Consider the following 14,872-nt stretch of genomic DNA (forward strand, 5'->3'; position numbering starts at 1 on the left):
TTTATTGCGATATTACCTCTGTTTATTAAGCCATTTAGCATAAAATAATGAACAAGAAGGAATGTTATACAAGGAAAAGTATAGAGTACCTACAATGATAATGGAGAAGTGTATATTATTTTTGTTGAAGCATTAACTTTGTGGTCAAAAAATTTAACCAATACAATATTTGAGTTTGTCTAAATGTTCGTTGACAAAAGACTGGATTTCACTCCCTCGGGAGTCATTAAAATTAACAAATTACAACAGGGATGGAGAATACCTTAAATAAGTGAATATGAAAGTCTAAGCATTTACAGGGCTTATGACCTATCATTGGCTGGTTTATGTAGCCACTTTACACACACGTGTAACATTAATTATTTTGCCTATGTTTGAACATCCATATTTCTTCAATTCTTCCATTTGTTGATTCAAATTCACTTTTTTAAGGTATTCTCCATCCCTGTTGTAATTTGTTAATCTTAATGACTCCCGAGGGAGTGAAATCCAGTCTTTTGTCTAGGAACATTTGGACAAACTCAAATATTGTAATGAAACCAACTGGTCCAAGAAGAAGTTCAAAAATTGAAAAATTGTTCTCAGGCGTTGCCTACTATGTGAAATAATTCAGTCAGATGAATCTCTTCACAAAAATAAAGGTTTCAGCTCTTTAACTTCACTAAAATCAACAAATGGAAGAATTGAAGAAATATGGATGTTTAAACATAGGTAAAATGGTGAATGTTACACAGTGTGTAAAGTGGCCACTTAAACCAGCTTATGACAGGTCATAAGCCCTGTAAATGCCTAGACTTTCATATTCACTTATTTAAGGTATTTCCATCCCTGTTATAATTTGTTAATTTTAACCAATGTTAGTAAATATTTATTTAGAGTTTACTGTTTACCATATTGATGTGCCATATACATGTTTTAAAAATATTTTTTATAATTATTTTTATGTTTCTAATTCTATATTTGTGGTGATATAGTCATGTGTCTGTGTCATATAATTGCTCGTAATTGAATTGAAATAATTAAATAAGTAATTTTTGTATGATAGTTTTGCCAACATTGGCGCATTGCAATGTTCGCACATCCACAGGGCCTTACTCTTTGTTTTGTGCTACAAAGCACAATAGGACACACATCCTGGATCCGTGTAAACACGTGAATATAATAACCGTGCGTCGTGTCCCGGTCTCGTGTTTTCACGTGGTTTACCGGCAGCAAAAAGGTACTAATAAAAGTCACTAGATGTCAATAAATTGCGCCTTTTTAGATAGCTTGTAAACCACGTGAAAACACGGGACCGGGACACAACGCATGGTTATATAATCACGTGTTTACACGGCTCCGGGATACAAAGTATTGATAGAAAATAATCAATTCATGTTCCCAACCGTGTCACCAGAAGTCAAAATCTGCTATTTATAAAATCTTCTAAGAGCAACTTTGGTTTTTATGCCCCAATGTCCAGAATGTGTAGATTAGTCAATTCATCACACGACTTGGAATTTTTTGGGATAGATCTTCCGGCTTTTCGTAGATCTCTTCGCGACTAAACAGTGTGGGATGAAGTTGGATTGGCATGGTTTAGCTCAAAGTTTTAGGTCTTTCGTTTTTTTGAATATATTGTTTACAATGATTGTCTTGTTTGTCTTTGCTAAATAGTTTTATGTTCTTTTTGTTCAGTTTCTTGCATTTATGTTTCTTCATGTAACTGTTGTAATCGGCTTAGGCCGTATATATCATCAATAAATAATTTTAATAAAGACACTGGATTTAAAGTTCTTCATGATTTTATTTTTCAGTATTTCTGCATGCAAATGACAAGCGAATCAAAAATACCCGTCAACATTTATTTCATACGCATAATTGTACTCTCCATTGTTCGGATAAGGGATTGGAAAACATTTCATGTGAAAATTTGTTTTTTGTCTGATCTTATCAAAATGTAAATAAAAACCATGAGTCGTTTTTAAAAAAATCTGTAGGAAGATAGCCAGAGTGCAATTATAAATAATTAAAACAGCTGTCATATCCCATAGTGTAAAATGAATGCTGTTTTAATAAATATTCAAAGTACGCTAATTAAAATTGTATTTAACTATTCACAACCGCAATATGGGTCTATAGGAGCGAACTAACTGTATAATATAATATCATTAACCCAGTGAATAAAAAATCTTATTAAAATTATGCGTAACAACATCAGATAATCCTCGCGAACTGATTATTATAACTGACCAGAAGTAAATCAGTAAGCAGAAGGAATTCCAGATGGCGGACGTTGGTGGTATTATTCATTCATTTTTATATTTGATTTATTCTGAAAGAGGCGTATCTAAGATCGAAGATGTGACGTCTAACATGAAAAAAAATCACCAAAAGTGGCCTATGTAACGTAAATGGAAATCTATAAAGGAATTAAAAGAAATTCCGCTTACTAAAACTGCACATATTTCATGTACCATTTCGTCACTAACCGTCACTAAAAGTCACTAACCCTAAAAAAATTAGTTTTGAGTTGAATATGCCATTCAAAGAGTAAACTTATGTTCTTTAAGATACAATAGCCACAGAGGTAGTTAAAAAAAAGTCTCGAAAATCGAAATTATTTGTTGTTAGTGAAAAACAGTGGTGTTACTTTTTAAAAAATCACAACAATCATAATTTTTTCATTAACGCCCAAAAGGCAAAACATACGAAATTATACAGAATATACAGAAACAATATGTGAAATTAGTTAGAAAGGATATAATAAAAAGTTTTATAAAGTAAAAAAAAAAAAAACAATAATAACAAAGGTATGCAAGAAAAAACAGTGAGCATATAAACAAAAAATACAAAGATATAAGCTTATGAAATAAATTCTGTAAAGCAACCACAGAAAACAAAGTGATACGGTAAGAAGAAAGACAAATTTAAGTTAAATTAACAAACAAGCAAGCATATATTATCGGGAAAAAAGAAGAAATAAAAATATGTGTATATAAAATGCGTATTTGTCAATACTACAATGCAATTTGATATAATAGTAAAAAATAAAAAATTAGTATAAGGTAATAAAAATAAACAAATAAGTATTTTTTTAATTTATGAAATTGAATTGTCAATAATAGTTTGACGAGCAGCTACAAATAAACTTGATATTGTGGACTTATAAGATGGTAAAGAATTGGACAGAATGTCTGCAGCCGTTCCATAAGTAAATCACTAAAGGCAGATAGAATTTATTAACAGTAAAGTTGCTGTATGTAGCTTGGTTTTTTTTTCTCTTTCAGCGTCGATATATTAATGGATGAAAAGGCACGAAGATTTAGTAAGCAAAAAGAAAGAAAGTACAAGGGTATGCAAATATTAGAACTCACTAAACTCCTCTGTTTCCCTTGTAAGACTTAGTGTTCCTGCCTCAACATAAAAAATCAATTAGCTAAAAGGTAAATGCTCCGAGACTTGGTATTTATGGCTGTCGTGTTGCACTCATCCGTCCTTTTATTTTCATTGCTTTCTTTCAAGTAGCTCTAATGTTACGCTGTACTGCACCCAAGTAACGGGTTATGGGTTCTGGAACCCCGTGTCGACTTTTTAAATTCATCGGCTTTTCTTATTTCATAAAAAAAGAGAACATTAGTAAAAAAATCTAGTTATACCATAAACCCATCAAACACAAGGAGTAGAGCCGTATCACATGCATAGTACAGAATTTAACATAATATCAAATAATTTATTGGTGAATCATTAATTAACACTTCCCGTGTCTAGTTGATTTCATCATTCTTTTCCAATGAGAAAGTTGGGTGGTTTTTTTGTTTTTTTATATTTATTTGTTAATATACTATTTTTATGTATCGTGTTATCAGGGGTTCAAACTGTCAATAGGGTCGCAGTGAGTCACATCTTGCTGGAGGATATGATTCTTTAAAATGCTGCGAACGCCCAGTTGCATTCTACCGGCAACACTACTGACTAGTCCTATTCGTTAGCGTCCACTTCGCGAGCCCTGGGCAATGGGATCACACTCATAACGGTGTGATCATAGCAGATAACGAGAGGATGAAAGGCGAGTTTTTGGCGCCACAAAACCAAAACCAACCAGCTGAGGGAAGGTAACCCCGACAGAAAATCCACCAGAGAAGGCAACGGAAAACCACTCTGGTTATCTTTTCCCAGGAATCAATACGGTGAGTACATCAATAAGCAGTCGTCCTGGCTGCGAAATGTAAAATTAGCGCAGGATAGATACATACGCATTCGCTGAAGTGATCGCCAATGTCGGGGGGACCCGGCAAGGCACTAGAAGAAGAAGATTATCAGCGCTATGATTGCTTTCAAATTACTCTGCCTGTGACGTCACAAGTTCTCGTCTGTGCGTTCGGCTGATTGGCGAGTTGGCTTTCCAGAAACTGCAAATCTATCACAACACTAAATATTGGTTGATTCGGAAGAATTTGTGACGTAGTTAATTTATATTAAGTGACCGACCGAAGTTTCTGTTTTAGCAGAAAATTGACTGAAATGTTCGGATGTACTCGGGTGCATCTTATGACCCGTAACTCCAAGTTCTCGTAAATTCTAAGATCTTTCATATTTGTATTTTTGTCATTCCTTTATAGTTAATGTTCCCAAGGCGTACTTTCAAGAACTGTTACATTTAATTTATATGTATAATTTAACAACGAACCAATAAGTTTGTGCCATTTATTTCAGAGTGTATTTCATTGAACACTTATTCATTACTTACTTATTTACTCAGAATACATTTTTTTACAATAATTAAAGCATTGTCAGTTAAAAAGACGGTTTTATTTATAAGAACTTGACTTTTTGATTATCGGGTTAGTTGCAAACATGGCAACCCTACTTAAGTATTGTAAAGTTGGAATGTAGAAAATTTAATTTATTATTACACTACTGTTTATTGACATAATTAATGCTGAATTATAAAATATTTACTGATTATAATAAAAAATTGAAGTTTGAAAAAAAGTTGAAGTTAAGTATTGTATCAGTTTTTTGAGATTTGATCAAAATGAAGAAAGATGGATTTTGCCGGGTTTGCAAACAGTACCCTCTCGTTAGGTTTAACAATAAAAACGCGTTATTTGGGGCGTTTTGAAATAACTTATATAAATAATTTTCGGTCTGGCTTAAAATCTTGTGTTGGTCGGTCACTATTTGTGTTGAAATCATTTTCATTATTTTTTACAATTAAATGCTCTAATTTTTACCGCGTGTAAGAATTTTTTATTACTGAACATTCTCATTGCATTCTTCATTTAAAAAATCAAATGATTTTTTTTCTGGATATTCTGGGCACTCCACTAGTTCATAATATGCACGTTCCTGAATGTCAGGTGTATTATTTTTTTTGAAGGTTAGCGTACTTTCATAAAAAAATGTCAACAGAGAAAAATTCAGTGCAATCAATAGAATGATTATTCTCATACGTACTATAAATATTCCTCAGCTTCCTATCTAGACTTTTTAGCTGCCTATTTATGGACTAGAGTTTTAAAAATATTGTTATTTATTTTGTTTACCCATATCTCCATGCATAAATGGGGAATTTTGGGCCTTTTTTTTATTTGTTAAAAGACTATTAAACTGAGCTAAAATAATAATTTTTATTTTTATATATCGTATCATCAGCGCTATGATTTTTTTATGTTTTGTATTTCTGAAATAACTGCGCAGGTGACGTCAGAGGTTCTTCAATGTCAGTTCTCCCGATTGGTTCGTTTAAGGTAAGCAAACCGGTTATCATTTACAGCTCTCATATCATTGGTTGGTTCATATGAACCAGTGACGTCGTTCAAAGGAGTGCGTTTTTAAAAAAAAAAAAAAAATTTTTTTTCATTTTCAAGAAATTTTGCCTTACAATTTAATGTTACCCGCGTACTGAGAACTCTTTACAACTCCTTGGTGCGAAGTAGACTCGATAGTGGCTCGATGATTTGGGGGCCACATGAACTGAAGTACTCTCTTATGATGATGATGAGAAAATCCAAAAGAAGTTTCTGAGATATCTCTACATAAGAGAGTGCGGGTATTATCCTTGGCTCTACCTGACCGAGTTTCTCCAGGGTATGCTTGGCTACAACAGTTTAGAGACTAGAAGGAATGTGTATTTGACTACACATTTTTATCGATTGTTGCGCGGTATGATCGAGATGAGATTATGATGAGCATTGGTTTGTATGTTCCTGATAATTACCTAAGAGTCAGCATATATCGTTTCATATTCCGATATACAGGACCAACATGCCTATGGTTATGCCTGTTGGAAGGGCTACCGCTATGCTGAACAACATCGCTCTGCATATTGATCTGTTCCATGTATCCGAAGGGGTTTTCCGGAGCAGGATTTTCCTACTACTTTGACATGAGTCTCTTTCATGTATTTTTTTCTTTTTTATAATATGTACGTATTGAATATATGTTTGTAATGTATATGTTATATTTTAAATAAATTAATTGAATTGAATGCTCTAATTTTTACTGAGCTCAAGAAAACATTTTTTGTATCCAATTTCCCGTAGGGCTGAAAATCCTCATTACAAAGTTTAGGTGCCAGAAAATAGTCATACTTCTGTTCGTAATTTTGTTTGTGCCATTGGTAGCAGAAGTGCTGTTTTTTGTGTGTATAATACATTGAATCGGGTTACGATCCCATGGCTAGACAGACTCACCGATCAGAGGTCCGAGGTTCGAATCCTACTCTATCCCAACTTGATCTCCATTTTCTAATAGTTTATGTTATTTAAAACTCGTTGAAAATGCCCCCCAAAATCGATATATTTAGGTAAACTGCAATAACAAATATATTAATTTTTGTAGATAAAAAAAACGTTTTTTTAAAAAAAATAAAAAAATATTTGCGTTCTTATGATTTACCCAAATATTTAATTTTGAGGGCCATTTTCAACGAGTTGTAAATAACTCACTATTAGAAAATGGAATCGAGTTGGGGTAGAGTGGGATTCGAACCACGGACCTTCGGTCCGTGAGTCCGAGACACTAGTCACAGGACCACAACCCGATTTGTGTCTTAATTCTTTCACGTATTATTCTATTTTATGTATTTAATGAAAAAAGATACACTAACAACATAACAAAAGAAGGAGTTTCGCGTATAACAGTAGATCTAATGCTGAATTACAGAAATGCATTTCTGAATAACCCAGTTGAATGCAAGCCCTACAATTCGATCGACTCAGCATGCCCGTTATTCGTATTTATGTAAGAAGTTAAGTATTACAGTTGTTGGTTCGATTCATTGAAATAAAAAGTTAAGTAAACGGAAGATAATCATAGTAATTTGTTGTTTGGTGGTACCAACGCAACGGTAAGATAACTCAATGACGGGATAACTGCTGACGCGTGACGAGAATAATTACTTGTTTTATTTTATTAAGTAAGTATAATATTATCTGTGTCCGAGCGGATTAAGAATACAGTTCTGCGTGTGAAATAGAGCCAGAATCCTGAACGAATGATTTCGACTCGGTGGCTGGTCTCAGGTAAAAATTCTGAATAAGGAAATCTAAAGCCTAGCATTCAAACGATAGCAGAATAATACCGCGTAAAGTTTAACTCTTAAAAGACTGTGGTAAATAATCCTTTTGTGCGCGGTGATGTAACATCGTGTTACCACTAGTAAAGTGCGGAATATTCTATAATTCTAAAATTTGAAAATAAAAACGGAGACCTACTGTTTAATAATTCATTTTCCATATTTTATCCAAATAAACATATAATTGAGCCCTGGCAAATAAATAAAAAATCATTAAAACGATGTACTACAATGAAAAGTCGTTTCTTGCTATAAACGCCCTTTTTATTTAGTATTTAAAAAAAATAAAATATTTATATATTTTATTTAGTTCTATGATTAATAGTTATATATTTACAACACAATATTTACATCCATACTTATTCTAACATTATTTATCACTATTATAAACTTAATATCCTAATTTATAATATTCACTGTTTCATATGTACATTTTCATTAATTATATTCACTATTTACACTATATACTTAAGTCAGAACAGCCTTTTGTATTTAGTAATCTTCAAGACTTTTTGCAGTTAAGTCTCATTTATTAGTGAAAATAATAGGTTTGTGGTTATTTTAGAAAGATAATTCAAGTACCAGTAGATGTTGTATTTTTTTCCTGATTCCGAATACGTATTTAACTCATTTTCGAAAAAAATGTTAGATGCGTTCTTCTTTCTTATGACGGCAGTAGTGTGTTCGCAATTTCGACGACAGCGCATTTCATTTTATTTCTATTGAGACCATATTATTAATCGAGAAATCAAGCGTAAGATAGGAGTAGCGGTACGATCTATAAGATTCGTACGGCATGCTTAAAATGGATGAAATTTATTCGCATAAGATGACGTTTTCTGGAAGAAAAAAGAAGAATATTCAGAGCTGGCAAGGGAAGCTTTGAAATGAATAGTGCTACCTATGTGAACTAACATTGAGATGAGAATGGTGACAAAATGAGAACCAGGCTCCAATTAGACGGATTATTTAGATTTCAAAATAGAACCATGATTCGACAAAAAATAGAAAGGCAAACCCCATTTACTCGAATAATAGGGAAATATATTTATTTAAAAAATAATAAAGGTCTTTAAAATACTGTCCCGTAAAAAATAGATGTTTTTGATAATAATTAGTAGCATAAAAAATACCTTAGAATTTGTAATTTTAAATTGCCGCAAAAACTGTGATTCTATTGGCCACGCCCCTAATACGTCACGACCCATGTTTATTTGTTCCTGCTATTGAAATTTGTGTAGAACAATTTCACGAATCTTGACGTCACAACAACAACCGTCACAAAACACGTCGCGTTTTTCTGCGAACGTATTTTTATTGAATTTCTATTTTACATTTATGTATGAAAACATTTCTTCAAAATATCCCTATTGATTTTGAAAATACAATGAATTGTTCTAAATCCATTTCATATATTTTTATCGGTATTCGTAGTATGTGATATTCCCCTATTGTATTTTGACTGCAGTGTGGGACTTAAATGTCCTTTTTGATGTAATTTATGTCGGCCTCGTGGTGTAACGGGCAGCGCGTTCGCCTACTAAGCTAGAGATCTAGGGTTCGATTCCCGACATGGTTAATATGAAATATTTATTTAGAAGAGTGTTTTTACACTGGAATATTTCCATAGTCCCTGAACTGGTATCTGAAGCATAAGACGGCCTCCGTGGTGTAGTGGTCAAGACGCTTGACTCACGCACGGAAGGTTCCGGGTTTGATTCCCGGTGAGAACACAAAAATTAAAATGTGATTTTTCTCAAGCCTGGGTGCTCTGTGATGTAATTCACCACTGTAATTAGGCTTACTGGCCTGTTGTGGTGCAAAAAAAATGTAAAAAAAAAAAGACTGATCATGTGATCATCTTGCCTTCATGTAACCAAAAAATGTTTTAGATACGCTGCGATTGATGTACCAATACAGCGCGCCACGCACCATTATGTGCGCAAAGGGGATGACTATGATGATGAGGACTTAGAACCCTCGCTTTTTACTTTTAGCTTGCTCGTGACCGCGACCCTCCAAGCATGGCTTCGCGACCCCCTGGGGGACCGCCACCCACAGGTTGAAAACACCGCTTTAGTTCATAAATAATTCTGAGAACTTAAGTTGACTTTATTTATTCTTTGTGTTGTTTGCGATAAAATGTTTTTTGTCAGCCACAGAAAGCTAACAGCGATGCGCTTTAATTTTGGTCTGTCTTAAAAACGCTGAATAAATACGGTACCATCGATTTATTTCTCACAGATATTTCCGTTTATTGGATCTTTCTAACGGACGATAATTTTAACGCGTACTCACCAAATTCCGCGACTTTCTAAAGATTCACGCTTTTCGTAATCAGATTATTTAAAATATGGCACACATTTTATTCTTCTCATACGCGCTGCCAGGTCTTCGTAACTTTGTGTTCCACTTTATAATTCACTTTAATTTATTATTAGGCACACATTAATGAGTCAAAGACCGAACGAATTCTCCAAAATGTGTGAACATTACAAATAACCATGTAATAATAATATAGTACAAATAAAACATAACTTCGGTGCAGTGGCGTCTTTGGTACCAAATTTCAAGTGAAGCTCAGATTTTAAGGATAAGTATGATATGCGTAAATGTTAAGTAGGTACCTATTGTAAATAACACAGTACGGACCATGCTGTAGGCATCTTTGAGCACATTTTTACGAAAATGTTTTACTGCAATCAATTTGTCATAGGGACTAAAAGCCGTTACTTTTAAATTATCGTTATTTTACTTTAAATAATGATAGTTTTTTTGATACTTTGGTGATATTTTTGGCTGGTTAAACTAGTAAGTAATATATTAATATAACATTTTTTAGATTCCCCTGCCAAAAAATAAAATTAGTAGTTACGCGGTATTGCAGTGTTGCTGACGATAATTTAATATAAATGTACATTAATTAAAAAAATATTTTAAGCACTAACTTTAGGGCTATTCACTATTACAAATTTAAAGTAAAAGAAAATTTTTACACACCAATCATTTTTTATTTTTTCTAATAAAATAAATGTAAAACGATTTTGTTTTGAACCACTTATTTTTTCTTTTTTCTACCGACCAAATCAACAACACTCTTTTTTTAGTCTAGTCCTGTCTAGTTATAAATATAGTATCCATCTCACTTCACACTTCCCATCTTTACAAGAACAAAATTACAAAAAGACTTGACTTGTTAGCTCCATATGTTTCAATGTAATATTTGTAATCATAAAATAAAATAGGATAAGATCCGTAAGTTAATTATACTTTGATAAAGAAGCTTGTGTAGCTTTGAAACCGGACGATAGATTTTGTTTTATGTTTATTTTGTAATTTCTTTTGTAGTTTTCGTCATCCAAGACATACATTTAATGGTAATTAAAATAATTTATTATTGAGTAGAGGAGATGTACCGAATATGGCATACGTCCCTAATATGAGATGACGATGTTTCTCAAAAACTAATCAAGAACGCCATCTAAAACCCAGCGCACCTACTTTCTCACCGATCGATCAAAACATGCTAGTACGCATATTTCAAAACATTTTTATTTACAAGTACTTATTATAATTATTATATATTTAATGTTTTTACCTGTCTAACGGAGTAGGACGCTCGTGTTTAGATTTTGATATTTTACATCTGATTTTTTTAAAGCAAGAAAATCATCAATCAATGTTAATACATTTTGATATAAAATAAATAGTTTTTTTACCAAAAAATATATTCTAAAAATATTTGATTACATCATTAATAAAATCAATTTTAATAGTAAAAACTTACTGCCATTTTTTGTGTATAATTTTTGAAGTGCAACGAGTGTAAATTTTCTCGTATAGTTCCTACCCATAATTATTATTTGGCACACTATTGTTAAATAAATATCTATGTGAATGTTTTTTTTGCTGAAGTCACGGACTGGATAGCACGATTTTTTCGGTCAAATTTAAAGAAAATCGCATTAGTTTTGTGAAGATTAAAAGCGAAGAGTGTGTTAAGCTGTATAAAAATATTAACTTCTCACGTTTAGTGAATTTACCGTAAATACAAAATATACGAGTGGTACTAAAGATAATGTCTAAATAGCATTATATTTTTACGCCTTACAAAAAAACATAAATTTTAAATAGCGTAAAATCTGCGCCATTATATTGAAGTGTTTTTATTTTGACTTATTTTTATATTGCAGAATGATTTAAGTAACTTGACTTCATACATTTTGTATTTGAATGGGCTATTTTCCAATGTAAATGCATAACATCATTATTGCGGCGTGAGATTTTCAGATGAAGGTAATGAGGAAGTTCAGTGGTTTTAAAAAAAAAAAATTGTTAATAGACTATTAAACTAAGTCATTTTTTTTTTAATTTTCATATATCGTATTATCAGCGCTACGATTTTTTAAAGTTTTGTATTTCTGAAATATCTCCGCGTGTAACGTCAGAGGTTCATTTCCGCTTATTCTCATTCAGTTCTTCCCATTGGTCCAGAAGCGACAAGCAGACCGGAAATCTTCCATAGCTCTCAGATCATAGGTTGATTCACATGAACCAGTGACGTCATTCAAAGTAGTGCGCTTTTATAAAAATATTTTTTATTATTTTTTCCGTACATTTTCAAGAAACTTTGCGCTACAATTAAATGCTCTAATTTTTACCCCGCACAAGAAAACATTTTTTGTATCCCATTTCCCGTAGGGCTGAAGTTCTTCATTCAAAGAATTTGATTTGGACAGTTCATTATAATTAATTTTCCTTCTAACAGTAGAAACCAGGATGATTTGTATGCAAGATTATCTGCATACTTTCCATTCATATTTCCATTTCCATTGATAAATCCTGCATAAAAAATCTATTGGAGATATCTCCACTTATAAATAAAGTGTTTGGCGCGTTTGCCAATCATGCTTGAGGACCTAGGTTCAATTCCTGGGAGGGTCAACATGAACTTTTGATTTTTTAGATGGTTCTATATTGCAATATTTTCCGTTACTGGAATGGGACTTGAAGCGTAAGGATGATCACTTTACTTTCATGAAACAGATTATCTGTATGCGCTACATTTAGTGTACCAATGCAGTACCTCATGCAGTATTGGGTGCGGACAGGGGGTGATGATGATTATTCCATTCATATTTATGGGCAACTTGAGGGATAGTTAATGTACTTATATTATATTTTAAAAACATTTAAAAGTCAACGTAGTTATTAAAAAAACATCTTATACGTCTTAATATTTTATTAAAACATGAATCATTTTAATGTTTTCATTTTTACAATTTTCAAATATGAAGACGTTTAGTAGTGGTTATTTGTTTGAAAAGTCCCAAATTACCTGATAATTTTTAGTTACTCATTTTTATTTTATTAATTTATATACGTAGAGGTGGTTTTTTTCTGTACGAATACCACACTAGGTACAACACGTACAAAAAAAGGTATATTATATGCGTTCTTACGATTTACCCGAATATTTCGAATTTAGCGCCATTTTAAAAGAGTTGTAAATAACTGACTATTACAAATTAAAAATCGACTAGAACCTCCGAGCTCTGACCTGTGAGTCCGCAATATTAGCAACGGGGTGCAAGCCGATTAAACAAATTATTTATATTGTTTTATAATTTATATATCTAGGTACCGACCTTTATATATTTTTAAATACTAGAGCAAATAAAATAATAAAGAAAATAGTGGGTAACAAAAAAATAGTAAAATAAATAACATTACACTATGCATTTATTAAACTTAACATAAAAGAAAAACTTTAAACGTAGGTTTTATTTAAATGACTTAAATACAAAGGAAACTTATTACTTACCAATAGCAGAGTGAATATTGACACAAAGCATTTAGGCGCCATTTCAAATATCTTTACAACATCCGCCGCTTGATTTTTCGCAAATGACAAATGATGTCAAGTATTTTAATCTGCTTATTATATTTTTCCTATCCAGGGGCTTGAATGAATGGTTTGTACACGCTTCAGTTACGGTTGCGGTAAAGATTGCGGTATGCTGCACATCTTCTAAGTCTTTGAAAGGAATAAAAAAAATAAACACACGCGTGAGAAACTGACAGACGTTGGATCCCTAATAACCGAAATGAATATGAATCGATTTATTTAGTGCAACACTTTGATTTAGTTCTCACAATAGGTTTGTATTTCAATTCACAAATAAGTGTTATTATTTATCACAAATAATAATATCAGCTCCATGAAAAGGGTTCATATTTTTTCTAAACAATTAGCACGTGTTTTTTTAAATAAGCAAGTATGCTAACTTGTTGATAATATTTTTTCTTTAGACTGGCAATGTAAACAATCGATAACTACTGTCGGCGTTCGTTATTTGAAACGCGAATTCCCTCGCAACGGGATGAGATTGGCTTTGAATGTGTAGCGACCGTTTTGTTTGCGCGCCGACATTGACTGGCGGGAAATAGCGAGAAATAGTGACTTCTGCTTGCTGTCAAGTACGAGTAGGTATATACCTATTAAGGTAACGCACAACTGTGGTTCGTCAATGAAAATACCTACCTAATTATTGTAGATGCCGTTAGTTAATTTGTTTTTCATTAAACTATTGAGGAAGTTTAGTGCTGTAAAAAATACACACGGTACACCCGGTAAAAATAGCATTTAATTGAACGGCGAAGTTTCTCAAAAACGGATTTAAAAAACATAATAAAAATGAACTACGTCACAAGTTCTTCCGGATCAAAAAATGATAGAGTGTTGTGATAGATTTCCGGTTTCCGGGAAGCCAACTCACCGATCAGCTGAACTTACCGACCAGAACTTGTGATGTCAAGGGAAGAGTAATTGAACAATTACGAAACTTGGAAAAATTATAGCGGCGAAATTAGGATATATAAAAAAACATTTTTATAATCTATTTATTTTAGAGCAATAATACCAAAAAATCAGAATACTTTTGTTCTATGCAATAGTGCGAAAGGGCGTCTCTTTAAGCGTGTAGCGAATTATTACTCTGAGCTATTAACTAAAATAATCACTGAACTCCGTCATTAACTTTTTTAAAGTTATAATAATACATACAATTTTAATTTCGGTATTTTATAAATAAACATAATTAATTTATTATGTTTTTAGTGTTGAAATATTTTTTTTAAATGTACTGCAAAAAGTTTGTTGATACGATGAAGCAAACGGTGCATTTTTATTTTTTCCTCGACAGAAAAAAAAATATGCAAATTTATAGATTAGTAAAAAATAAATGAAGGCAGATATTTTGAATGTCTGTGATGATATTCCAAGCGCTCTCGTGGTTGTAGAAAATACTT

General features: G+C 32.3%; 1 protein-coding gene across 2 annotated transcripts in view; it reads right to left on the minus strand.

Annotated features, from left to right (window-relative positions):
• Nucleotides 1–14,000, minus strand: part of LOC148282473 (uncharacterized) — a 35,348-nt gene extending 21,348 nt beyond the window's left edge. For both annotated transcript variants that reach the window (XM_088225000.1, XM_088224998.1), the window contains exon 1: nucleotides 13,386–14,000. In XM_088225000.1, the coding sequence (XP_088081126.1) occupies nucleotides 13,386–13,427 (42 nt within the window). In that variant the 5' untranslated portion in view covers nucleotides 13,428–14,000. The remainder of the gene's footprint in view (nucleotides 1–13,385) is intronic.
• Nucleotides 14,001–14,872: the final 872 nt, after the last annotated feature.

The sequence above is a fragment of the Micrasema longulum genome, unplaced genomic scaffold (assembly GCF_059751315.1).
Source record: "Micrasema longulum isolate JH-2025_06_02 unplaced genomic scaffold, ASM5975131v1 h1tg000323l, whole genome shotgun sequence".
Classification (NCBI taxonomy): Eukaryota; Metazoa; Arthropoda; class Insecta; order Trichoptera; family Brachycentridae; genus Micrasema; species Micrasema longulum.